At 37.5% G+C, this 25,289-nt stretch overlaps 3 protein-coding genes across 9 annotated transcripts; 2 read left to right on the top strand and 1 right to left on the bottom strand.

Moving 5' to 3' along the window:
- The first annotated feature begins 1,383 nt into the window (after nt 1-1,383).
- LOC147400781 (transcription factor ICE1-like) lies at nt 1,384-5,607 on the top strand. 4 transcript variants are annotated; one of them, XR_015178273.1, is made up of 6 exons: nt 1,394-1,569; nt 1,731-2,876; nt 3,504-3,728; nt 4,074-4,244; nt 4,719-4,921; nt 5,194-5,607. XR_015178273.1 is itself a non-coding variant. In XM_086441811.1 (5 exons), the coding sequence occupies exons 1-5, from the start codon at nt 1,525-1,527 to the stop codon at nt 4,577-4,579; spliced, it is 1,596 nt and encodes a 531-aa protein (XP_086297937.1). In that variant the 5' UTR covers nt 1,391-1,524; the 3' UTR covers nt 4,580-4,712. The 4 variants fall into 4 exon arrangements, 3 of the variants coding, with proteins under 3 accessions (XP_086297938.1, XP_086297937.1, XP_086297936.1); XM_086441811.1 differs by lacking the exons at nt 4,719-4,921; nt 5,194-5,607 and adding an exon at nt 4,571-4,712 and having other exon boundaries at nt 1,391-1,569; XM_086441810.1 differs by lacking the exon at nt 5,194-5,607 and having other exon boundaries at nt 4,719-5,087.
- Nucleotides 5,608-8,717: 3,110 nt separating this feature from the next.
- Nucleotides 8,718-19,465, top strand: LOC147400780 (aspartokinase 2, chloroplastic-like). Of its 4 annotated transcripts, XR_015178271.1 has the most exons (15): nt 8,718-8,878; nt 9,303-9,799; nt 9,901-9,983; nt 10,078-10,118; nt 11,210-11,364; nt 12,151-12,300; nt 12,409-12,504; nt 12,656-12,772; nt 13,163-13,282; nt 14,240-14,332; nt 14,448-14,570; nt 14,999-15,115; nt 15,566-15,628; nt 15,729-16,205; nt 16,819-19,465. XR_015178271.1 is itself a non-coding variant. In XM_086441809.1 (14 exons), the coding sequence occupies exons 2-14, from the start codon at nt 9,392-9,394 to the stop codon at nt 15,879-15,881; spliced, it is 1,713 nt and encodes a 570-aa protein (XP_086297935.1). In that variant the 5' UTR covers nt 8,718-8,878; nt 9,303-9,391; the 3' UTR covers nt 15,882-19,465. The 4 variants fall into 4 exon arrangements, 3 of the variants coding, with proteins under 3 accessions (XP_086297935.1, XP_086297933.1, XP_086297934.1); XM_086441809.1 differs by having other exon boundaries at nt 14,448-14,564; nt 15,729-19,465; XM_086441807.1 differs by having other exon boundaries at nt 15,729-19,465.
- LOC147400779 (auxin response factor 2A-like) lies at nt 19,036-24,553 on the bottom strand. Its single transcript, XM_086441806.1, has 13 exons — nt 24,032-24,553; nt 23,829-23,941; nt 23,527-23,625; nt 23,327-23,383; nt 23,048-23,203; nt 22,873-22,957; nt 21,807-21,897; nt 21,552-21,716; nt 21,119-21,238; nt 20,927-21,002; nt 20,678-20,846; nt 19,286-20,223; nt 19,036-19,173 (listed from the first exon to the last, which is right to left on the bottom strand). Exons 1-13 carry the CDS (start codon nt 24,186-24,188, stop codon nt 19,105-19,107), a joined length of 2,295 nt encoding a protein of 764 aa, XP_086297932.1. The 5' UTR covers nt 24,189-24,553; the 3' UTR covers nt 19,036-19,104.
- Between the last annotated feature and the right edge of the window lie 736 nt (nt 24,554-25,289).

The following is a 25,289-nucleotide window of genomic DNA, read 5'->3' as shown; positions in this document are numbered from 1 at the left end:
TATTCTTTCATACCTATAACTCCTGAAAATAATTATGTTAAAATATATATATATCAAATTGACCTCTTTAAAATTCCCAATTCGAACTTGGTTACTATTGTTTGCGTGACAAGTAGAAGAATGTAAAGGCAATCTTGAGTCTCTGGAAAGAGAAAAGTAAATGACAATGAAAGTATAGGACAATAGATAGTTGTGATCAAAAGAATCACAAGAAACTTGGGATTTCCACACATCAAAGTTATTCCATTTCTTTGAAAACCAATAGTTGTCATGCAAAAAAAGCCTTCTTACGTACATTGAATGAACTTTACATTAATGTCATTAGCTCTTTGGAATCTAGAATGATCAAGATCGACTATATTCACGAGATGACATAAATGACCTCGAATTTATTACATCATTTCTTTCTTTTTTATTGGAAAACTTTTTCTCCCCTTTTTGCTTTAAAAAAAATTACTTAATAGTCCTTGGCACTTTTGACTTTTGTAAGTTATCAAAATAGTCTGTATAGTAAATCACTATTTTTCAAACAATTCATGAACCTCACTCTAAGACATTTCTCACGATTAAAATGTTAAAATTGCCATAACCATTCAAACTCATCATTTTCGTAAAAAAAAAAAAAAAAAGAAGGATTTTCGACATCCTGATCAAGTTTTGAAAATCCCATTCCGATGAAAAGGATTTGAGAATGAATAAGTCATTTTTTTCGTTTCCTTCAAGCATTTTGAAGATGTATGTAAAAAAATTAGGTTTTTCAATTGTTTTGTTTACTTTTTTGATATAAAAAAAAAAATTTAAGGATAGTTCTATTAATTTGAAATCAACTACACAAGTTGTTATTTCAAGTTTTAAGTCGATTTTTTCATGTATTATAGTTGAAAAAATGAAAATGAATGGATTTTACAGTGTTAAGACCGACAATTTTTATTGTTGAGATCAACATTGTCGAACTCAATAATAATTAAAATTGGTAAACAGAACAATAATATAAAATTAGCAAGATTGACAATAATTTTTAACGAAAACTTATTTAAAGAACCTAAAATTTAAGGAAAAATTATTTAAAGGACCCTAGTGGATGGAGTTTTTTTAATTAATCCCTAAGTTTTAGGATATTTCCTAATAATTCACTTAAATTTTAGGATCTTTCTTAATATTCCATTTAATAAAAAAAATTATAATCCATTTATTAAAACTTTTTTCCTAATCAGTCCCTGAATTAGGTTTTTGGCAGACTCCATTTCGTCGGAAGGATTTAAGAATGAAGAAGAAAAGTCATTTTCGAGGGTAATAAAGGTACTGTTCAAGGGTATTTTTGTACTTGAGCTCACTGTCACTCTCTCCCTTTATCTCTCCTCATTCAGATTTCTTAAAAGTTATTTTCCTTTTCCCCCCAAATCTTCGCAATCTTTTTATTTCTTTCTGTTTTGCCGATTTGCTCAGGTGCTCTGCTTCTTACTTACTTTTTTCAGAGAGAAACACAGAACAAAGCAGCAGAGAAAGAAATGCTACAGAGGGTTAATGGAGTTGTTTGGAGGGAAGGAGAGGAAGAAGAAGAGATTCCATGTCACTCTCTCTCTCTCTCTCTCTCTCTTTCTCTCTATCTCTCCTCATTTAGATTTCTGAAAAGTTATTTTCCTTTTCCCTCCAAATCTTCGCGACCTTTTTATTTCTTTCTGTTTTGCTGATTTGCTCAATTGCTCTGCTTCTTACTTAACTTTTTTCAGAGAGAAACACAGAACAAAGCAGCAGAGAAAGAAATGCTACAGAGGGTTAATGGAGTTGTTTGGAGGGAAGGAGAGGAAGAAGAAGAGATTCCATGGACAAGGAACAACGGTGGAGAATTGGAGAACAAGGACGACGTGGGTTCTCTCTCTACTTTCAAATCGATGCTCGAAGACGACTGGTTCGTGAACAGTAATGGCAACTTATTTCACTATCACCATGGTTTCCAGGGCACCCAAAACCAACAAGAAATCAAAGATACTACTTTTATTTCAAACCCCATTGTAGCAGAGAATCCACTTCAAACAGTTGACACATCATCTTCCTATTCTCCTTCACCGCTCTTTAATCTCTACCATTGTTTGCCTTCACGCTTCAATGAAATCTGCAACATCCCTTTTGACAACTCTTTCGATTTGGGTTGCGAACCTGGGTTTCTCATAGGAAACGAAACTTTGAATTCCTCTGTTTTGGTGAACAGGGGAGGTGGGATGTTGAGTGGGTACGAAGATTTGAGCTCACAGGGACGGATGGGTACTCATGATCTGAGCTCAAGTTTCCAATATGCGAGTATCCATTTGTTGCCAATGGTCGATAACAGCTGCACTGTTAGTTCTGGGTTCAATCCGATCGGTTTGTGGGGCTTGGATCGTTGTGAAAATTCTTTGTTTCTCAACAGGTCTAAAGTGTTGAGGCCTCTCGAGATTTTCTCTCCAGTTGGTGCACAGCCCACTCTCTTTCAGAAGAGAGCCGCTTTACTGCAGAATTCAACCCTAGCAGCAGACAAAGGGGGAAATTCAGGGCCTTTGGGTTGCGATATCAATCAGGTTTCAACCATAGTGGAGGGTTATAAGGAGAAGAGAGAGTTGGAAAAAGAGACAGAGAAAGAGAATGAGAGAGATGGAGTGGGCTTCGATGGGTCGGGATTGAATTATGATTCAGATGAAGATATGGAGAACGCTAAGTTGGAGGAGAGCACGAAGCACGGTGGAGACAATTCAAATGCAAATAGTACTGTTACTGGTGGAGATCAGAAGGGGAAGAAGAAAGGGCTCCCCGCTAAAAATCTGATGGCCGAGAGGCGACGGAGGAAGAAACTCAATGACAGGCTCTACATGCTGAGGTCTGTAATTCCAAAAATTAGCAAGGTGAGCATCTTTTTTGGTCCACATTGTGTGTGTGTGTGTGTGAGGCTCTGTCATGGTTAAATGTAGGTTGGGTTATTTGAATATTGAGAATCTTTCTTGATTCACAGTGTTTTCTTGTGAATTATAGTATAGTAGCTTTCTCATGTTAAATGTAGGTTGGGTTATTTGAATTTTGAATTTATGTGTTTTCTTCAAGCCTCTTATTTTTAATTCTTTCAAATTATACCCATCCTTTGAAATTTGTGTAACGTAGACGATCATTAGTCATGTAATGGTTTACTCCAGCATTTAGTTCTGTAAATTTTTTGTATCAAGAACTCTGTGACATTATATACCATGACAGAGACGTGCGTGGTAGCAATGTCTGTGTTTTTCAAATGGTCAAGAAAATTTTACGAAGTATTGGTAAGTTGAGAATTTCAGAAATAATCTGTAACTACAAGTTTTTTAAAATTGTATTACTAGATTGGGTACTCTACAAAGATTTGAGCAAACTTGGACCTACATAAGATTTCTTCCTAAAGAGGCAACCAATTTTGCGATGCTTTTGAAGCTTTATCAAAATCATTGTTTCCTTGAGAAAATAGTTAATGATTTGTTGTTAATTAACTCTTGTTGTTTGAATAGATGGATAGAGCTTCTATTCTAGGGGATGCAGTTGAGTACTTGAAGGAGCTTCTTCAAAGGATTAACAACCTCCACAATGAACTAGAATCGACACCTCCCAGTTCTTCACTGCCACCTACTTCAAGCTTCTACCCATTGACACCCACCCCGCCAACCCTGACCTGCCATGTAAAGGAAGAACTCCGCCCCAACTCATTACCGAGCCCAAATGGCCAACCTGCAAGGGTAAACTTTCATTATCTTGCTACAAAGATTCTTACACTCCTTTATCAAATCAAAGCCATTGTTACTAATCCAAGGGGAATACTTCTCTTGATTTCCCTTTTAGTGGCCAATTCTTTCAATTCTAAGTAGTCTAATTATTTTAACCCACTTAGTTACCCAAAAAAGAAAGAAAGAAAAAAAAAATCTGGTGTTCAAAATCTTTTGGACTTGGCCCAGCATACGATTTGACTTGTGGGAATTATGATTCTATGTGTTGCATTCTTGTGAGAAATAGTATCCTCAATCATCTTGTATGATATTTCAATATAACTCCAATTATATAATGCCAATTCTCTGCATATGTAGGTTGAAGTCAAGGTAAGAGAAGGGAGAGCTGTAAACATCCATATGTTTTGTTCCCGCAGACCGGGTCTCTTGCTTTCCATAATGAAGGCTCTTGATGGCCTTGGACTAGACATCCAGCAGGCAGTCATCAGCTGTTTTAATGGTTTTGCATTGGATATCTTCAGAGCTGAGGTAAGCTTGCTCTCTTCGACCTTTATTTTGTGAAGCTGAGTAGGGTGGGTTCACTTGGAAGATCTCCTACACCTCATGTTGGTCCAATAGATGATCCTAACCATGCCAACCCCAGTTTTTTTGTATGTTTGTTGGGGGGGGGGGGGGGGGGGGGGGGGTAGTGAGGGATGGCTTTGATGACGATACTAGCCATCCATTATGTAGATTCTTCAAGATTGTTGCCATGATTTCTCTCTGAAACTTCTAAAAGGAGATATTTGAATGGCTGCTATTTTCCAATTTAGTTCATTCATGTAAATTGTTCCGATACGTCTGCTCGTGCACAGGTACCGTAGATTGCCTCACAACCCATATGTGTTCTTCACAAGGTTGTGATATCTGAGGATTGAGCTTCTTTTCTTGAATTTGACATCTTAAATTTACTCTAATGAAAGATGATGGACTAGAGTTAGTTTGTTTCTATCCATTTGACAGCAATGCAAGGAAGACGTAGACATCCTTCCTGAAGAAATCAAAACAGTACTATTGGGTTCGGCTGGCTTCCATGCTAGGATGTAGCTTACTCTCAACAGTAACAGAGTTGCAGCTAAGTGCTACTTACAGGTTCTTTGCCCAACCACTGGTTCTAAGTGCAGTCGTCCTCTTGTGCCCATACGAAAAGATGCTACCAAGCAAATGTAAGATGGTCAGAAGTGTTTGTTGGATGTTGTCAATTTCAATTCTGAAATAAATTTCCGTTTTAGTTCTCTTACATGGTTATTAGCTTCTATGAAATTATAATTGTATAACTATACTTGTAACTTGCATCCTTAAATTATATATATATATATATGCACAATCCAATCACTTCTATGAGAATTTTGAGGTGCCTCCTTGAGCTTTGGTGAAAATTATAGATACATCTAGTGTGTTCAAACTAATGAAACTTCTGTGATGGGTACAAGGTTAGGTTAAAACTAATTGAAAAGGAGTTCTTGGGGCTTAGGAAAATGGACTCAGTGAGGCAAGTTCCATGTGAGAGTAATGAGAAGAAGTTATGGAGAGATGGGTTTCATCATTGAAGGGATTCAAGGCAATTCGAATGAGTTCTTGTAATGTTTCCCAAGCCAACTTCTCGGTGGGTCTCTTTAATGGAGGATATTGGGTGCAACATGGGAAATGCAGACTTGCTTTGTGTTGGAAATCAAAGCCTTTGATAACAGCTTCTATTTGGGTCCCCACTTCAAATCCAAGGTAATTTAGTCTTCTTGAAGGATGTTGGGGAGTGAAAGCTTTGTTTCTTTAAGTAATCTTCTTGATGGATCAAATCACTGAAATTAAATATAGATAGGGGCAAGAATATGGGTATAATTTTTGTAAATAGTTATTATATTGAGTGTAGAAATGATATATTGTAATTAGTGATTATTGTTATTAGAGTTTATATGTACTTATAATTATATGTTTGGTTTCGATAGTACCTCTTTAAATCTTATTTTTTGATGGAATAACGTTCGAAACCCCAAGGGGTTGGTCTAGTGGCAAGTGGCAAACCAAGCCTTGATAAGCTCCTCAGGGAGGGTAGGTCAAGTGTTCAAAACCCCACGAAGCTATGAATTCTTTGGGGCCACCCTCCAGGTCTGGTTGACCCTTAACTCAACCAGTTGCACGTACGACTTTTTGAGGGGATGATGTGTGTGACCGTGGGATTAGTCTCGCCCAAAGGGTGGGGATGATACCCACGATAAGGGGAAAAAAACGAAATGATCTTAAATGTCCCCTTCAAACACTTGCTAAAAACTCTAGATTTTTTTCCTACAAATCCATTGTCCTCAATCTTCAACTTCAAGAACAAGATAACTAGGGTTTTTGGAGAAATTAAAGGCAGATAAGTTTTGGAGAAGAAAATCGAAAGTTTTTGGCAAGAAGTTGAAAAGGTCAAAGATGAGGTAGAAAATGTTAGAAAAGTTAAAACAAATGGGAAGCTGGTCTGCACAGCTTTGGATTTCTACATTCTTGTAAATTCTAACTTTTGTAGGAACCTTGAAGTCAACTATCCATTAAACATATATAGACACTATTGCTTGACACAAGCATTCCTCTTATGTAATTTGACTTGTTTATATTACGAGTGAGGAGCCAATGAAAAAAAAAAAAGGTTTAAGATTTTATAAGTCTGATTCCACTCACATGTTTGATTTATGTTGACTTGAACGTTTGAATGTATGAGATGCAACAAAAGACCAAACACCCTAAATAACTCCACATTCAAAGACTCTAAGCTTCAACATTCTTCAAGGTGGTGTTTTTAATGAGAGAATCCAAAATTTGTAAGATATATCTTCAATTATTTTATCTACAAAATCAAAATCATCTTAATTATTATTTTAAATTACAAATAAAAACTTATAATAAAAGCCATCTCAAAATACAGAAGACCTGCCCCTCCATTTTCTTTTGATCTTATTGTTATCAAAAGTCATTTTTGCCAAAAAACAGCAAAATTATAATCACAATAACTCTATGATCACTTTAATTAGTTTTCTAAAATATCCTTTATTATGTTATCTTCAAAATTGCATTAATATTTTAAATTACAAAAACACCTTTGTAATGCATGTGCATTTGCACGTACCACTTCCTAGTCGATAATGACATAGTAAATTTTTTTATTGAAAAATCAATAATAAGATTAAGAAGTAAGCACACAACGCAAAATAAAGCTAAAAATAAAAATGCAAGGATTTACGAGATTCACCCTTTGTGGGTTACATCCTTTGAGCCAAAATTGAGTCTTAAACATAAATATAATTTTTTATTTTGATGACAAGATTCTAAGCCCGTAGGCCCAACTAGTAGGAGTAAGGAAACTGGCCTCTTAGAATTTTGGGTTCTAGTGGATTCGACCTAAAATGAATCGCTTTCGTCCTTCCTAGTGGGGACAGTACACATATTTTTCGTGGAGTTGCATTCAATACACATGGGTATATGTTCTGTGAGACAACAAAATTTTCACACGGTGTAAATACGACCAGCCCATGAGCATATTATAAATAATGTATGTGTGAGGGCCACAAACCTGATGTATGTATTTAATCGGTTCATCTCGCTAAGTCACTGTTAGAGGTGGGCTCCCACATCGCTCCGGGTCAAGGGTGTTAATGGGTGCCCATTTAACCCGAGCCGAACTGGAATCAGAATTCTTTTCTTATACACTCGATTAGAGTTGGGTCTTAAAAAAAATCGAACCGATAAGAATTAGAATTGATTTGGTTCTATCTAACACGCACTCAATGATAATTGGAACTTTCTTCTGTCATTTCTTTTTATATTTGAATTATCATATTAACATTGTATTCAAGTTTAAAATGATTCGTCTCCCTCAAAAGTTTATCGTTTCACTTCTCTTTTCATACTAATGGATCATATCATGCCCGAAATCCAATCCATTACAATAACATCAAATATGGAATTAGACTTTGAATTCCAATAAGGATTTGATCAAGTAACATTACAATCTAACATCTTCTAGAATAAGTTATAAATCCAATCTAATAAAGAGACGTGCTGGAATGACTTTAAAATTTACATCAATTCACACTTTGTTAACATGGAAGTGCAGATAGAAACCATAGATGTTTTTCACTCATATCCTGATGAAAGAAACTATGATTTTGTACACACATCCATGTCATCAAAGTGTCAATTTTGAAGTCACTTCAAGGTTATTGTTTGATAAAATGTGAGAAAACATATAAAGTACGAGGTCTAGCTACCCTGCCTTCTTACAACACTACCTTCAACATTGAGTATATAGAGAATCATCAATTTTCCTAAGTATACAACACTCGTATATGGAAGAAAAGCATTTGTGGCTCTATGCACACCGCCACACAATGTTGTAGGAATTGAATTTAGCAATTATCCAAATTATACTATGTATTTAAGCATACGAAGTTTATTTAGATTTTGCATACAAATTTGGGTATGACCCTACCCGATTATTATTAGATTGCATTTGGTTCCTAATCTTGAGATCCGATAAGAATCCAATTAAAGACTTATTGGACCCGCTCCGTGTCCAATCCGATCCAACCTTATCAGTTTGGTACCAAATCGATCCGATCCGTCCGAACACGATCCATTGACAGCTCTAGTCTATAGTTCATACTTCATACACGTAATATGGTCATATCTCCAAGTTGCGCGTGAAGCCACGCGGAAATGAGGAAATGCGAGACCAACTCAATTCTACGCAGACCGCACGAATAGGTAGGACGCACTCCTCAGGATGACGGTATCATAATTTTGTGAGTTAAAATGTTTCAAATGTGGGGGGACTTTCCACTCGAAGATTATTTGTCGGTATTGTAGTGGTCCGCCATTATAATGCATAGTACCAGATTAAATCTTGACCGTTCATTATGACAAAAGAAGCGGGAGGGTTTTCTTTCTTAACCAAAAAAAAAGCCCACAGCATCTACCGTTAGAAATGCCTATAAAAACCACATGCGCCGGCTGCTTTAGACTTTCTTCTTCGACTCGCATTCTCTCGTTCCTTCAAAAGCTCAAACGCTCGAACGAAACTCGAGCTTCTGAAGAAACGAGAGAAGGAAAAAAAACCTAGATTTCTGCGTTTGAAACATCGTTTTTAGGTATTTTTTTTCTTCTCTGTTTATTTGTTTATTTATTTATTTATAATTTTATTTGTTTAAGTGCTTGTTCGAGAATCTTGTTCGTTTCTGTTGTTTTGAGCTTTTTTGGGATCGAAATTGTATGTTTTACGTTTTTATCCTTTTATTTTTACGTTTTTTTGGTGGATTTTGTGAGGTTTTTGTTGTTCTTCGCATTAAAGCTTAATTTGTTGTTCGAGTTTAGTTTTCATGTTGGTTTCTGGAATCTGGATGCTTAAATTAATTGGAAAATGTGCTATCAGATCAAGCTAGAAGACTCATTTTCTCTCATTTCAGTTATAGATTTGAATAATTCGTCAGAAAAATTTGGTTCTTCGTGCAGATCTCTGTAAATTTTTGTTAGAGGAGCCTAACTTTTGCTATTTCTGCTGTGAAAATACCCTAGATTGCGTAATTTGTCGAGATAACATACTGCACTACCTGATCTCCAACAACACTTTTAACATAAAAGAGTGATTCTTGAGCTGCTTCGGCATGGCTGCTTCATTGCATTTTGGTGGTGTTAGAAGTAGAACTATTACATATGCTAGATTCAGGAGGAGTTCTCCATCAATCACATTGAGTCATCTTGAATTTTCGGCTTCTTTGGCTTCAACTTCTGGATTCGTATGTGCAAGGAGGATTGAAGATGCTTGTCGAAGGAGAGTTTCAAAAATCAGTTGTGAGAGAGGAGCTGCAGCTGTTTTTGAGATAGATGAGACCGTGAAGGGAAGTCCTGATGGAAATGTCGGTTTATTGACGTGTGTGATGAAGTTTGGTGGCTCCTCAGTGGCATCAGCCTCAAGGATGAAGGAAGTTGCAGACCTCATTCTCAGTTTTCCTGAAGAAAAGCCCGTAATTGTTCTCTCTGCAATGGGAAAGACGACTAATAAGCTTCTAGTGGTATACATAGAACTTCCAATTACGTTCTCTGTTCTTGTGCTTTGTTATTAAAAAAAATGTCTTAATTGCTGGGTTGAGTGAATCAAGTGGTTATGTTTTAGGCTGGAGAAAAGGCTGTCTGTTGCGGTGTCTCTGGTGTATCCGAAATTGATGAATTGGGCTTTATAAAGGACCTGCATCTTAAGTGAGAACTCTTCTTTGCTTCTTGATCTTTGGGGCTCATATTTGTATTTTAGATCTATTCTCATCTATGGTTTACGTTGTTTCAATTTGTTCAGGACGGTTGATGAGCTTGGAGTGGATAGGTCTACTGTTTCTGGTGAGGACCATTGTGTACTTAATCTCCCTCGCCATTTGTTAGTTTAATCAATGTAGAATGTTCCAATTTACTCATAAAATTAAATTTATTAAATAATGATCTCTTATTTAACACCTCACATTAGTGCCTCAATACAACTATTGCCGAATTATGATGACACTTGCATCTATGTTCTCTAATGGGCAATGCAGATTCATGATGATAACACCTGCGTTAAGCTCTTCGGTATAGTGTTCTGGAGAAATAGTAGTTTCTTCAAGGATTCTTTAGCCCCATCGTTTGTCCATTTGCTCAGTCCTAGAAGGGAAGAAAAGGAATTCCCATCATGAAATATTCCGATGATAATGATCAGACTATCATAGTGATTATCGGTGTTCCATGAAAATGTTGTATTCCCAAAGCTATGAACATCTCATGACATGCCAAAGCTGTTGACTTTGTCCATCAACAGTATGCGAACTCTACCAGCCTTTGTCTATTCATTAGGTTTTGTAGTACTCATTTGCTTTTGATCGTCTCATCCTGCTCGTATTCATCAAATAGATGAAAAATAAATTTCTTAGGAGTGTATCAACAATGCTCCCCTGGAAGCAACAAGAGGGAAGCACAAGATTTAAAAGAAATGGAAAGGTACTTTTCAAAGTATATCAACTTAAGACCAATCACCCTTGGAGCTTTCATTATTATGGTTGGGATAACAGTCAGGGTGTAATGAGAAGATATGCAAAATCAGTCCTCCATGGCGTTTGACCTCATTACTGACTTGATTGTAATCTTATCCATGGACCTTCATTGTTGACTTCTCCTTAATTGATATACAGAAGTTTTCATTTTACTAGTTAATGTGTATTTATGTAAGTATTTTTTACATGGATTGTCATGATTGTAATCTTATCCAAAAAGTTATTATGTGATGTTCCCAAATTGCGCAATAGTTTCTTGTATTTTTCTGTCATGCTTGTGTATTGAAGTCCTTTTTGTACTTCTTCCTTCCCCTTTTTATCTATCTGATGCATTGTTTAGGTGTGGTGGCCTTGGATTCTATTCTTATCATATCTGTTTTGGATTTTTTTATGCAAACTATTTTGTAGCTCACTTAGAAGAATTGGAGCAACTTTTGAAGGGAATTGCTATGATGAAAGAGCTGACTCTCCGCACAAAAGACTATTTAGTTTCATTTGGAGAGTGCATGTCCACAAGAATTTTTGCAGCTTACTTGAACAAAATTGGTGCTAAAGCTCGCCAAGTATGTCTTCCTGGTCACTTTTTTTTTATGACATGCTTAGCTCATTGTCTATTTCTTTTTAGGAATGGATAAGCATAGCAAGTTCTATAGCTAAGATAATTAATTGTGAAACTTGTGATTTTGGCATGATATGTTAATGTGGCCCAGCATTGTGAGTTATTGGCTTGAGGCATACATGTCTGAACGTTGTAATCATGCATTTACTCCCTTTTCATCATTGTGCGTAAGGCCAGCCTCCAAGGGAATGTTTCCTCTAAATTGATCTGTATGACATCAAGAGAAAACATCACCACTGAGTCTTCATAAACACCTTGGGTTATTGTTAAGGCTCTGCTGTTTGTACTCTTCTAGAGATGTGGAGTACTTCTATTAGACGTGTTGGATTTCTATTGGTATGCCATACACATCATAGGATATCCAGTCACATAACCCATGGTTATCCTTGATCACTATTATTAGGATTATACAATTGTACCCATTGATCAGGATTTACTGAATCCAACACTTTATACCCACTGATTATGACACCCCGTGCCCTTATCCATGCAACATAGGGTTAATGGAAGTATCACATCTTCCCTCACACTTTCTAGGTATGATCCTCATATGAGGCCTCTCGCTATATTTATAGTCATTAGCCACCTGTGCATGTGCTTCTTACTTTGCCACATGTCCATTTTTTTGGACTGGGTATATTGAACTATATAATCTATTGAACTGGCTGTGTGGATGGCATGTTAGCATCCTTTATTATATCTAACTATAACACTCCACAATGTTCTGCAGTATGATGCATTTGATATTGGTTTTATAACCACAGACGACTTCACAAATGCGGACATCTTGGAAGCTACTTATCCTGCTGTTTCAAAGAGATTGCATGGTGATTGGCTAAGTGCTTCTGCAATTCCTGTTGTTACTGGCTTCCTTGGAAAGGTCTTTCTGCTGGCTTGCTACATCACACATTTTCCTGTTGAGATCTTTTATTTTTATCAGTTCAACTGAAAGTGGAGTTCATTAGCAGGATTTTACTCCTGATTGCAGGGCTGGAAAACTTGTGCAGTGACTACCTTGGGAAGGGGCGGTAGTGATTTGACAGCCACAACCATCGGTAAAGCCTTGGGCTTGCGAGAGATTCAGGTCAAGTTCAAACCTTGAGTCCATGTATGGTAACCTTGTTTGTTCACATGCACAGAGAGTTCACATCCATACAGAACTGCACTTGGCCTTCTATGTGATGTTTCAATAAAGATGATAAAATATGTGACAGATTAGGTCCCACTTGTTACAGGTGTGGAAGGATGTGGATGGTGTTTTAACATGCGATCCTAATATTTCTCCACGTGCGGCTCCTGTTCCATATTTGACATTCGACGAAGCAGCTGAACTTGCATATTTTGGAGCTCAGGTATGCTTGTTTCACAGGGTGGTTTTATCTTTTTTGTTGAACTACCTTTGGGTTTCCGTGTAGTTTTCATGCATAAATTTTCAATCTCACAATTTTGCTGGCTAAAAAGCATTTTAAGTTGACCTCACATAGAATGAATTTTTGTTGTCCTTCTATGGTTGGGCTTCAAAGTACAACAGCCCATGTTTAGGTCTAGCCGAATTTCAGATAAACCATGAAGGTGGGTATGAAAACAATCTGACCTCGACCAAGGCTTTGACTAGGACCTTACTTCTGGGGTTTCTTGGCCTTACTTTATGGGCTCAGACCCAGTTTGTTTATTTATGGGCCTAAATTAGGGAATCATCTACCTGACTTTTATACTTTTGGTACACTCCTTTACTTTTGCAGGTCTTGCACCCACAATCCATGAGACCAGCTAGGGAAGGCGATATTCCTGTTAAGGTCAAGAATTCTTATAACCCTAAAGCTCCTGGTACCCTCATCACTAAATCAAGAGATATGAGTAAGGTTTGTACTGGTTGACTTTTAACTTGTAAAATCTTAATTTTTCATTAGTATAGAAAAATTATTAATCAAGTTAAAAAAAAAAAAAAAAAGAAGCGCAAAGGAACAACCTACCAAGGTCGTCAAAATGACCTACTTGTGTAAAAGTGAAAATACAAGGAAACAACAAACTATCCCTCTCCATTTATCTTCATCTCCCATTGAAAAACAAAATGTTCCTAAAATAACAACCGTTTAAAGCTTCTATTGAACGATGTCCACTTGAACACAGAACCTCTGATAGACAGGACTGTGGCATGAAGATTTGCTTCCTCCTCGTTAAAGACCCTGCTTCTTTCCTTCCAGAAAGTTCCAAGTATACCAATTACGAATTACAGCTTGATCCCCGTCATGGTCCAATAATCTAAATCCCTGAAAAGGACCCTCCCCCTCCCCCCCTATCCCATGTTATAAGCCTGGCTACAATGTAGGAAGTGCTTCATGGATTCTCCGATTGCTTAGGTTGAACAAAATTCAATGATATTCCATTTGTAGATAATTAGATGGCCCATGTTAGGAGTCTATCTAAAACAGCAATCTAGAAGGGATATTTGATCTCCAAACAAAGAAATCCGGAAGTCTCAGTTAGAGGAGGGTGCAAAGCATGGTAAAAAGAACTTGCCATGAAAAACCCTTTCAACTATGGACCCACAATCCCTTGTCTTCATTCACGGGGATATGAAGGAATCTTCAAGGTGAGAAAGTAAACCAGGAATCATTTAATCTCCTAGTCATTGAAATTTCCTCTAAATGCAAATTTTCAAGACAAGTCTTACCCTTTTTATCTGATGAATTCCTCATCTGGGTGATCTTTTGTGGATAGATTGAAAAAAGAACTGGTAAATCCTCTCTAAGAATAAAAATCATTATTAACTAAATTCAATAGAATGTCATCATTAATTATTTTTTCTCGGTTTACAGGCTGTACTAACAAGCATAGTTTTGAAGCGAAATGTCACCATGTTGGATATAGTGAGCACTCGAATGCTTGGTCAATTTGGCTTCCTTGCAAAGGTAAGAAACACATTTATATGAATCTGGTTCTCCCCATCTTGCTGCCTCAGTTGCTTTGTAAATTTGAATTGTGTTTTGCATGACTTTGTTACCCCCCCCCCCCCCCCCCATGCAGGTATTTTCGATCTTTGAAGAGTTGGGCATCTCTGTTGATGTCGTTGCCACCAGCGAAGTTAGTATCTCGTTGACATTAGATCCCTCGAAGCTTTGGAGTAGAGAATTGATTCAGCAGGCAAGCGTATGATCTTAGGCTTCTTGTGTTTAATTTGATTGTTTACTTCGCCAAATTACTCATCAAATACCTTAAGTTTCCAGTGCGTAGCTTGGAGTTCCTTTCATATCACACCTGCATGTGCATGCCCTTGCTTAATTTTATTAATTTCCAGATTGTCCGTGCTTACAAATTCAGTTGATTTTGGTCATGTACCTTGAGATGCCTTGGAGAACATTATTTGCTAACTTAAAATTTGTAATGTGATGGTGTGGAGCTGTCATACAACTTGCATTTCATGCCCATAAACTAGAAATTCAGATCCATGTTCGGATCCTACTGATTTCTGGTTAACGGGCTGTGTTTTCAGCTCTAAGACCCTTTTTTACCTTCTTTTTTGGTATCGAATGTTTTCGCTATTTCAGCTTGTTGAGAACTGTACCTTGTTCGTGCAGGAACTTGATCACGTTGTGGAAGAGCTCGAGAAAATTGCAGTCGTGAATCTCCTTCAACACAGATCAATCATCTCTCTTATTGGAAATGTTCAGCGTTCTTCATTGATACTAGAAAAGGTGATGTGTAGTACTAACTTGTACTCATTTTGGGTGGCATGAACCCTTCTTTGTTTGCTAGAAATTCTTTCTCAGATGCTTTGCATGGATGGGTTTTGTTGTCTTTAATAATAGGGGTCCATATGAGACTATTATTCTATACTAGAATTTGGAGAGAAAACCTGATCTGACCATGAGGACCTCATAGTGAGACTCTTGTTCGAGTAATATATTAAGAACATTTGTGTTAGATTTTCTAAAACATGCCCATGAAACTAACTCTTCTGTTCGATTTCATAAATCATATACATTTCTTGAAACAGATTTATAAGTTTCAATCAAATTGCACCAAGTATTAGCACACCCAGAATATCCATTGCTGCACCTGAATTTGTATTTTCTGCAAATGTACGGCAGTATCTTCCATATATTTATATTTAATTATTTTTCTGGGGGCGTATGTTATGGCAGGCATTTCAGGTTCTTCGAACCAATGGAATTAATGTTCAGATGATATCACAAGGAGCATCTAAGGTCTTCCATTCATGACTATTTTTATTCTCTCGATTTCATCTATAAAAATCCTATTTGTGCATCTAATAATGCTCCATTTTTTTTTTTTTTCCATTAACAGGTGAACATCTCATTGATAGTAAACGACAGTGAAGCAGAACTATGCGTCAAGGCCCTTCACTCCACCTTCTTCGAGAAGGGTTTTCTTCCTGAACTCGGTTTAGGAGGCATTTCCGAGGATACCTCTGTACTCCAAGTTCCATTCCGGCCATAATTTGATATGTTTCTTATCCTTTTCTCTAAATATCATTGTTCTTGTTCACTTAGTGGGCAAAAAAAAAAAAAAAAATCATTAAAATGTCTATTTGGATGCATTTAAGCATGTAGAACTAGTCTTATTTTGCTTTTTCTGAACCATTGCTTACAGCACGTTTTGATTTATTCAAGACTAACTAAAATGGGTTATATTTGGAGCCAATCATACTCTTTTTTTTTTTTTTGTGATAAGTAACTATGCCCTGTTTGCATGGGTGGTTTCTTTGATACCACATTTTACGGTCACTTCTTTTTGAAGGTTCATATTTTATATGACACATAGGTACAATGATTCCCTTTTGTCAACCACAGACCCTACTCATATCTTAATGAAAAGCAGTTTCCTTACTAAGTAAGATTTCAAGTTTTACCAAGGGTCTTTGAGCTCAAATGGATTAGTGCATATAGGCAATCCAACACCACAGTCCTCCAGATTTCATGGAAAAACTCATTCAAACTGCCCCCTCCCCGCCTTATAATTAAAAAAAAAAAAAAAAAAATTGGGTTTGATCCAAGGTTTTGAAAATGGATGGCTACCTTACTCTTAAAAGTTAAAATTATGATTATACTTTGAAAATTAACTTTTTGTTGTTGTTGTTATTGTTGTAAAGTTCATAGAATTTTGTCCTCTATAACCCTGTGGCATCAGATCATGTTTTTGGATGCCACACAAGGTGAGCTCAAAGACCCTTAGTAAGAGTTGAAATCTTACGTAAGTTTGTAAGGTTAGTTAATTCTTAATAACTCACACAAGGATGTACCCTACTTATCTATCTTATCTGGTTTAAGAGAGATTCATCAGATGATCCTAACTAGGAGATGAAACTTGATCAAAATAACATACGTGGTACCTTATCAAAGCGTTATAATGGTTAATGTAATGCTGTGCAATGTAGGGTTCTAAAGTCTTTCTATCTGGTCCCTACATTCCATGAATAGGCTGAGGAGATTCCCTCCAACTACTTAAAGTCCAATTTTTTATCCTTTTCTTTGTCGAGCCTTTTTTTTTTTTTTTTTTGGGTTGTGTTAAGACTTAGACCAGAGACTTATGGCTGGCTGGGTGTATCCAAACAAGGCTACATAAATTTCTTGATAAACAACTTTTTTTTGTCGGGAGTTTATGGGGGTGGGGTCAGGGACTGTTCTTCAGGTGCCCGTTCTTTCAAGGTGGTGAAAAGCCATTCCTTCTGTATTGAATTTTTTATTATTTATGTTAGTTTCCCTACTCCATATATTAGTTTTGAATTTATTTCATTTTCAAGCATTTTAGCTATAATCCAAAGACGGCAAAACCTCTAGTGAACGTTTACATGGGCGAGAGATCAACCCAAAGTTCCCCTCCCAATAGCTATGGTCCATAGTATCTATATTACAAAATTAGATCAACAACCGATGTACAAGCGTCAAACTTGATCCTAATTTGGAGATCGCAGGGTTGAGGTCAACCATGTGCCAGTGAGCCATCTCTGGCTAGAAGGATCATAGGGTGAGTGATCACTGGTTGAGGTCAACCATCCGTCACATAAGGTGAGTTCTTGAGTTATCCTGTTAAGTTGAGTTAGAAAATCATTACTCTTTAAATATTTGTAATGTAATTTAGATTCAGATTAAAATAAATAAAAAAAATCTATAAATAATTTTAAAACGATTTGACGAGATACCAGGTTTTAAAACCATGACATCAACAGCAGAATCCTAAAATAGGGAAAGAGCCACTCACTTAACTCTAATCAAAAGAATAAAAAAAAAAGAAAGAAAGAAAGAAATAGTGCAAAAGATGCAGCTGCATGTCTCACAAGTCTAGTCATTGTTCAACACAACCATATATTATAATATAATAATCAAAACCACCATCCACGACTATTGTCCTTATTAAAGGTGCCGATGGTGTGTTGTTTAATAATCCTCCTTTTTAGCATTTTTACCCCCCCTAAAGTCCGACAAGCTTTAAATCTAAGCAAGGCTACTTTCCAATGTGCCCCCCTCCCCACCCCATCCCCACATTATACTAGTAGAAAGCGAATTATATAACAAGAAGTGAACCGAAGGAAACCATCAAAAAGGACCCCACATATTAATATTATCTGATGTATCACATTTTACCCTGCTTCAGTACATGGATGGAGTAAAGAGGAGATCTGTACACATACTTGACTGCTGAGAATTGATAATAATAAAATAAAATAAAATAATAAAAGAGATCCAATAAAAGCATCATATAGAAAGATAAGCGTGAACAAAAATAAAAACTAAGATATCAGAGACGAGCCACATCTAAAGACTTGCCTAGAGAACAAAAGCAGCTCTTAAAACAACATCTTAACATATGTATATATAAATATATACTTATATAAAACATAGTTCCAAGTTCCAATACCAAAATATATGGCTTTTTCCAAGAGAGACTCTTCTGTCTGGCTTCAAAAGACCAAACCCCGATCAAAGAGTGGGGAACAAATTCTCTCTCTCTCTCTCTTCACCTTGAAAAAGGCCCCTTTTACACTTCCCCTAACAATTTTTAGCACCATCCATACAAAATGGGAATAGGAAAATATTGGGCATGTTGGGAAGGCAACAACTGTGTTTTTTTGGCTTGTTTCTCCTTATAGAGACAAACTGAGAGGTGTCTGAGGGGAAGAAGGAAAGGGGTGTTTCCTAGAAACTTACCCACACCATGCCAGCAATGTGTTCCTACTAACACGCACACGCGCACGCGCACACGCCTGGGCCTAACAATCGTTGGGACTGGGTGTAGAAGTAAGCAAGTTTGTTTCCTTTGAACAAGTTCTTTCTTCTGCAATGACAGTGTTTTCCTCAACCCTAAGGTTCAGATTCCCTGGGTTCATCCTCTGGACTTCCTCTCTGGTGTAGATGAAGATTTTGCGAACCATGCTACAGAACTCTCTGTTTTAAACATAATCACACACACAATTGAGTGAACTTTACAAGAAATATTAAACCAAGCTTGCAATACTCTTTCTAAAGTGTTTAGGAGAGTGCAACGGAACAAATATCAAAAGATGCAAGACCAACATTATACGCAAAAGAAACAATTACTTACTGCCAGGGATCATCTCCAACAAGCATCATATCTCCCTCGATATCAGTATATACAACCAGCCAACTTTTGCTGGGGGCCTTCAATTCACCATTAAATTCAAACATCTCGTCTAACTCGGTGATCAATTCATCATAGCCTTTGAACTTAGTAAGGTCCACAGACCTCCCAAGAGCAATTCCTGCTTGTGAACCTGAAATCAACACACACTTAAGAGTAAGAGCGAGCTTAAATTGCCAGTATTGAAACACTACCTACCCATTGCACACCAATCAAGATGTACACTACAAGTGAAGAGGAAAAACCTTAGTACAACTCCTAGTTGAACCACCCAGAAGTTTGCTCTGAATATCTCTAGAACGTTGTTGTTGACAAGCTTGAATAGATTTCTCCTGCTCATTAGCAACAACAAGAGCAGTATCGCCCGACTTCGAGCCCTTAGATTGCTCCGACTGTTGGTCAGACTCCAACGCTTGTTGGTGATGGTGAAAAACGGAATGTAATTGGCTTTCAGGCTCAGGTATCATATTTGTATGAGACATTGCTACTGGTTCTGGTAGTGGTACCATAGGGTTATTGCTGAGGGGAACTCCAAAGAGCTTACAGTTCCCATCACCTTTGGACTTTACGGCCTTGTATTGCTGAAACATGGTTGGTTGTGGTCTTACTCCTACCGGATGATGGAGTGTCTCTGAGTGAGACGGTGAGAGCAGAGGCATCAACCAGTTTCCTTGATGTTGTTGCTCCACCCTAAGAGTACTCTGCATCATAGGGTAACCACTCTGCCCACCACATCTACTGGTGCCTAGTTTTTGATAAGATATCTCGCCAGAATGTGCAGGAATGTTAGAGCTAGAGTCCAACATGTTTGATGATGAGTTCGAAGGCATCATGGACCATGAGCCCATAAGCATGTTAAATTTCCCGTCCTGATCTTGAAATTGCCTCTTCAGTGGGTTACCTTCATCTGGGGTTTTGTCGACAAACGGTGAATCATTGGGGGATCGAAAACCAGATAGTAGATCCGTATATGTTGGCTCATGCCTTACTAATGGTGCCCAGTTCTCTGATCCAAATCTTCTTTGACTAGAAACCATTTCCATCTTCTCATCATCTTGAGATGGAGGCCATGAGATGGACTTTTGAGCAATGTCGGACTCATTGTGTTCAGCATAAGAGCCTCTCAAGGTCAAGGATGAAAACCCATTTGCTGAAGAAGGTTCCACAGTGACCTTAGTTGAGCCTAAGTAAATCAATGTAGAATATACTTAGCCTCTATATGCTACCAACCAATTACAGTATGATAGTTTAAAAATTGCTGGAAAAATTCCCCAGAAATATCAATCCCCACCCCCAAAAAAAATAAAAAAAAAAGTATCAAGAAATTTAATTTCCCATGAGAATGCATGCTGCTGTTTGGTTGTGCATGGAAAGTGTCAAATAGAGTTCATAAGAAAACACAGGATGGAATTTCCCACCACGATTAGAATATCATTTTCCACCTTGACAGGAAAATCATGCTATCTGAGAAAATGGTTTTCCCACAAATAATTGCAATCAAATGACCATGAATTGACTTTCACGAGAAAATCATTTTCTAGCCTGGATTCCCATGTAGTCATACAAACCCTAGGTAAATATAAATGACAGCAAAAGAGAATTTGCAAATCCATGAAGAAACAGAAGTTGTGCTCTACCTTCCCTCGTAAGAACAGAGGAATCCGAGGATGGAGGCCCCATGTTTGCACGGGGCCTTTTCGACCTATGCATTGGAGGTGTATTCAGTGCAGGAGTCAAAGCAGGTTCTATTTTCCATGGAGAAACTCTCTCTGGACAAGGAACAGAAGAAGTTTCATCCCATCGTACCTGTAACAAAAGTGAAAGTGAGCATTACACTGCACAACAGGAGGAAAAAAATCAATGAACCAAAACACTAAACAAACTACCTTGAAGCATCTCCATTTTGATCCAGGCCACCTGTTGGGATCGGCATCTCCAATGCCAACTATGGTGCCTGTTAATCTGTCACATAGACAAGTAAAAAAGCATATCAGGCAAAGAGATTTCTCCGAGTCGTGAGTGATATGTATTCTATAAGGAAGTTTCATCTGTGAGGATGTAAAGTGCAAAAGTTATACCTCTGCTCTGGAGCTTCTTCACCTTCAAACCTCATCTTGAACCTCATCCCTATAGAATGATTGTTCTTAACAGACTCCATATACTGATCAAATGGAACAATAAACTCAGCAGGGCTTGTCCTGTAAAATGGAAGGTCATAAGAATAGTCCATTACTCGGATTAAGGATTACCATATTAAACAACTATCGAAAGAAATTACTTAGCATAATGAATTACTCAGATTAAGGGATCCATTTCTGTTTTCTGCAAGATCACGTGATTTTGAAGTTGTAAAATTATTTCAAATAACACAATTATCACAATTAATCAGGTAAATGATTTCAATTAATCTGACAGACCAATGCAACCATATAATCATATGATACAATCTAATATTAGTGCAATACTATTAATAATAATATAAACAATAAAGCACCCAGATAAACCACATACCTAGGTTTGTAATAGAGTGTGAACATGGTTCCTGTTGAGATAGCATGCCATGCCGTTGCAAGTACTCCGAGGTGCATGCTGTGACTAGATATGACTGAAGATGGAACATTACTCTGCTGTCTCATAGCACGTCTTACCCCAACACGAAGTTCTCCGTTTTCACCTCTGAAAACCATAAATTAGCCCATAAGCAGAGATGAATGAGAATTTGAACCCAAGTAAACTGAAAACTAGAGAAAGAAAAAAAAAACCAACCTGAGAAAAATAAATGCATCCCCTGCAACAAGCCTTTTAGAGCTAACGAAAACACTCCAACCACTTTGAAGCAGATGCCTCCGTGGTTGACCTGGAATCTCAAAACAATTAAAAATAAATGAAAAAGGAGAAGAAGAATCTCAAGTAGATAAGAACTCGTTTTCATAGTAATATATCCAGACTAACTAATGAAGATTATGACAGAGGCAACTAAGGCATTGTCATGAAACAAATACATAGTTAGGAACCAAGGAGCACTTAGAAGAGAAGGCAGCATGTCATCAAACTTCAGATTCATAGGAATCTGTTGCAGAACAAAAGACAGCCAACATAGGTCACCTCCAAGGAGGCAGACAGCCTTGACCCACTATAAGAAATGAGGAACCTTTCAATTGCTTGAATCATCAAACGCCATAAAAGCCTAGATGGAACCTGCATAGCTTTAATCAACTAACTGCTCCAGCTCTTCCTCAAAAGAAACTGAATTCTTTTAATGTATGAAACAACTCTTACACTACCTTGATCTCTATTGTGCATGAATGCAACAATAGCCAAATTCTAAGCAGTAAACCCAAATGCCATAAATTGAAAGGCTTGAGTGCATCTGAATCCCATCCGGAATGTCCTCAAGAATGACACTTAAGTGTAATTTTTTTTGCTTTAAGAGTGCAACCAACAAAATATTCCTCATCTCCAAGTTCACGTTTTCAAGCATTTGCATGTATGTCTTAAACATGGAAATGATGTTCCTTTCCCTTCAATCATGGACCCATCTCTTCTAAAAGATTCACTAGAAACATTATACCTTTTGAATCATACAAACATTTTAGAAAACCTATGGGTCGCTTACTCCATATTTAAATCAGACGCACAAATCTGAAATTGGAATGCATACATCGTACATTACCTATGGTCCTCTGAAATCACACTGAAAAATCTTTTTTTTTAAGCACCCACCTGACGGAAACTAGGAATAACAATACTATGGAATGATTATGCTGCCTTTTTTCTATCACAAAATTTCTTGTAACGTTAACAAGATGAGAGAAAAGGAAAACAACTTTACCCCTAAAAATATGGCGGAACCTCCATTCAATTCCATGCAAATCCTTGGCTACCAACTCCTGAGTTGGAGGTTGCCTGCACATATCCTGATAAAGATAATAAAGGTGTGAACCATACTGAGACATCTCTGAGATATGAAATGCAAATACAACATATGAAAAAGAAAGAGCCCCAACCAGTGGAGGTAGGCATTCATCGGCGTGCCGTCTCAACACCGAGAACCCACCGTGGGTGCTTGTATCAGAAGCAGTCAAAGTCTTGCAAAATGAATGCACATGAGGACGTGGAGGTGGAGGGGGCACCAATTCCTTCTCTACCGAGTTCTCGTCTTGCTGGTACAAACCATGTGGCGAGATTATTAGGGTTTTTTTTTTTTTTTTTTTTTTCAATTCTTGCATTTTTTATGATATGAGTCCAAATGAAGTTACTAGACACTGAAAGAGAAGGCATCATACATTTGATTCAGGAAGCAAGGTCACTTGTGCGAACACTTCATCGGTGTCTGGCTCGGCCTAAATGAAAAGAAGAAACCCCATCAAAATGCCAAGAAAACGCTAAAAAAACATAATAATTCTACAAAAAGAATTTCAAATGGACCTATAAATATGAAAACTCTAGAAACCCTAATCAATGAGACTAAATTCTAAGTCCGTACCTTTAATTGAACAGTCATCACACGGCAGAGGATCTTTGATGGTAAATCACCATAGACTGGAAGCTGCTGGTCAGCAACCTGATTCGTCGACTCTTCAACCTGGATCAGAACTCGAAAAATCCTCTAATCAATTATGAATTTTTTTTTCTCACATACGCAAATACCAGAAACAGAAACACCAAGATCAAACCTACAAAATCCCTCTAAAACAAAACAAAACAAACCAAACCAAAACATCCATTTTCGAAGAAAAACGTCAATAAATGAAGAAAAACAAACAAAAATCGCTCAAACAAACGTACTTGCTCGAGATGTCCTTGAGGAAAATAGAAAACTCTCTCTCCTTCGCGGGGCACGGTCACAAGAGGACCAGCACAGGCATGCCAAAGCTCTGAGTAAAGAGCATCTTCAGCACCTACAGCATTGAAAACTACAGAAATCAGAACCAGATCCCTTCAAACACGCCGGAATCACAACATCTCCGTAGAAAATCGGCCTGATTTACCTTTTCCGGGAGCCGGAAATCTCGAACCACCTCCCGGCGCCCCTGGAACTCCGTTCCTCGCTATTCCTGCATCGATTCGCTCGCTACAACCCGAAGAGAAGCTCTCTCCATGGCCGTTACTGCAATTCGCTTTAATCGAAACCTCTGAAGAAGTCATTTCTACGAAATTTCACCAAATTCAGCACAGATCTCTCACATCTACGACTCCTCCACTCAATTTTACTTAAATCCAAAACCTAAACAACTTCAAAAACAAGAAATCACGAACTGAAGTTATCGAATAACCCTAATTGCGCGAAATTCTTCCAACAGAAGAACCTCTTTTGAAACCCTAGATTGGAAACTCAGCCGTCTCACGTTCTGCTCAAGCGATTCGTCTCGATTTAACCATTTTTCAGATCTGTTTCTCATCTCCCTCTCTCTCTCTCTCTCTCTCTCTCTCTAACTTTCTCTTCTGCAAAGCTGCAACGCTCAGTCTCTCAGCGAAAGAGGTTCAGCTGCCATAACCTTTTCGTACAGTCGTCTCTCAACTACAATACCTTAACCGCGGTTCAAAATCTACTATCAATCATTTCAACCGCGGTCAAGATTTAACTTGGGGAAGTAACCTGTAGATCCGGTCACCTAAGTTATAACGTCGTTATATTATGAGCTTACGTGTCTTCTTCTCATTAGAGAAACTGTTCAACGTCGCTTCCCTTAACTAACGGGAAGTACGGAAAGATGTTTTGTTTTAGGGGGTATGCCCTTTGTCGTGAGATTAACAGGCAGAGTAGTTTTAATTAACGCGCCGTGTGTCGCGGGTTAACCATGGTTCCTTTATTTGTTCTTTAACCCTTGGTGCCTGTAAAAAAATTTGCTCACAAAATTTCCCTCACAGAAATCTGGGATCCACCAATCACATGTACCCACGTGTATTGATGTATTCCTAATTTACAAAAATACCCTTGTAACTTGTGACCGAAAAACAACTCCTTTGTGCCCCGTTATTTATTGAAGCAGGCCACGTGTTGCAAAGTTAGATGTCGACTCCTTTTAAGAGCCGGCAGAACTATATTTTGTTATACGTTCTTATCGAAAATTTCTCTTCACTTTTTTGTGTAAAAAAAAATTAAAATTACAACGACGTTAAAAGCAACACTTCAAATAAAAAATCAGATTTCTAAATTCTTGTAGGAATTATGGGCCATTTGGTACTCATTCTTCTTAGAGTTGATTAAGTTTATAAAATTATTTCAAATGTGGAAGAAATCATCAA

This window comes from Akebia trifoliata, chromosome 5 (assembly GCF_017979445.1).
Source record: "Akebia trifoliata isolate Shusen 1 chromosome 5, ASM1797944v1, whole genome shotgun sequence".
In the NCBI taxonomy this organism is placed as follows: Eukaryota; Viridiplantae; Streptophyta; class Magnoliopsida; order Ranunculales; family Lardizabalaceae; genus Akebia; species Akebia trifoliata.
The sequence above is the reverse complement of the archived record's forward strand: the minus strand, read 5'-3'. Positions and strand labels throughout refer to the sequence as shown.

Coding starts and splice junctions, on each gene's coding strand:
- LOC147400780 (XM_086441807.1), top strand. CDS start 9,392: ATGGCTGCTTCATTGCATTTTGGTGGTGTTAGAAGTAGAACTATTACA. Junction 9,800..9,900: donor CGACTAATAAGCTTCTAGTG/GTATACATAGAA, acceptor GTTATGTTTTAG/GCTGGAGAAAAGGCTGTCTG. Junction 11,365..12,150: donor TTGGTGCTAAAGCTCGCCAA/GTATGTCTTCCT, acceptor AATGTTCTGCAG/TATGATGCATTTGATATTGG.
- LOC147400779 (XM_086441806.1), bottom strand. CDS start 24,188: ATGACTTCTTCAGAGGTTTCGATTAAAGCGAATTGCAGTAACGGCCAT. Junction 23,942..24,031: donor ATTTCCGGCTCCCGGAAAAG/GTAAATCAGGCC, acceptor TCAATGCTGTAG/GTGCTGAAGATGCTCTTTAC. Junction 21,717..21,806: donor GATGCATTTATTTTTCTCAG/GTTGGTTTTTTT, acceptor TATGGTTTTCAG/AGGTGAAAACGGAGAACTTC.
- LOC147400781 (XM_086441810.1), top strand. CDS start 1,525: ATGGAGTTGTTTGGAGGGAAGGAGAGGAAGAAGAAGAGATTCCAT. Junction 2,877..3,503: donor TAATTCCAAAAATTAGCAAG/GTGAGCATCTTT, acceptor TTGTTTGAATAG/ATGGATAGAGCTTCTATTCT. Junction 4,245..4,718: donor TGGATATCTTCAGAGCTGAG/GTAAGCTTGCTC, acceptor TCCATTTGACAG/CAATGCAAGGAAGACGTAGA.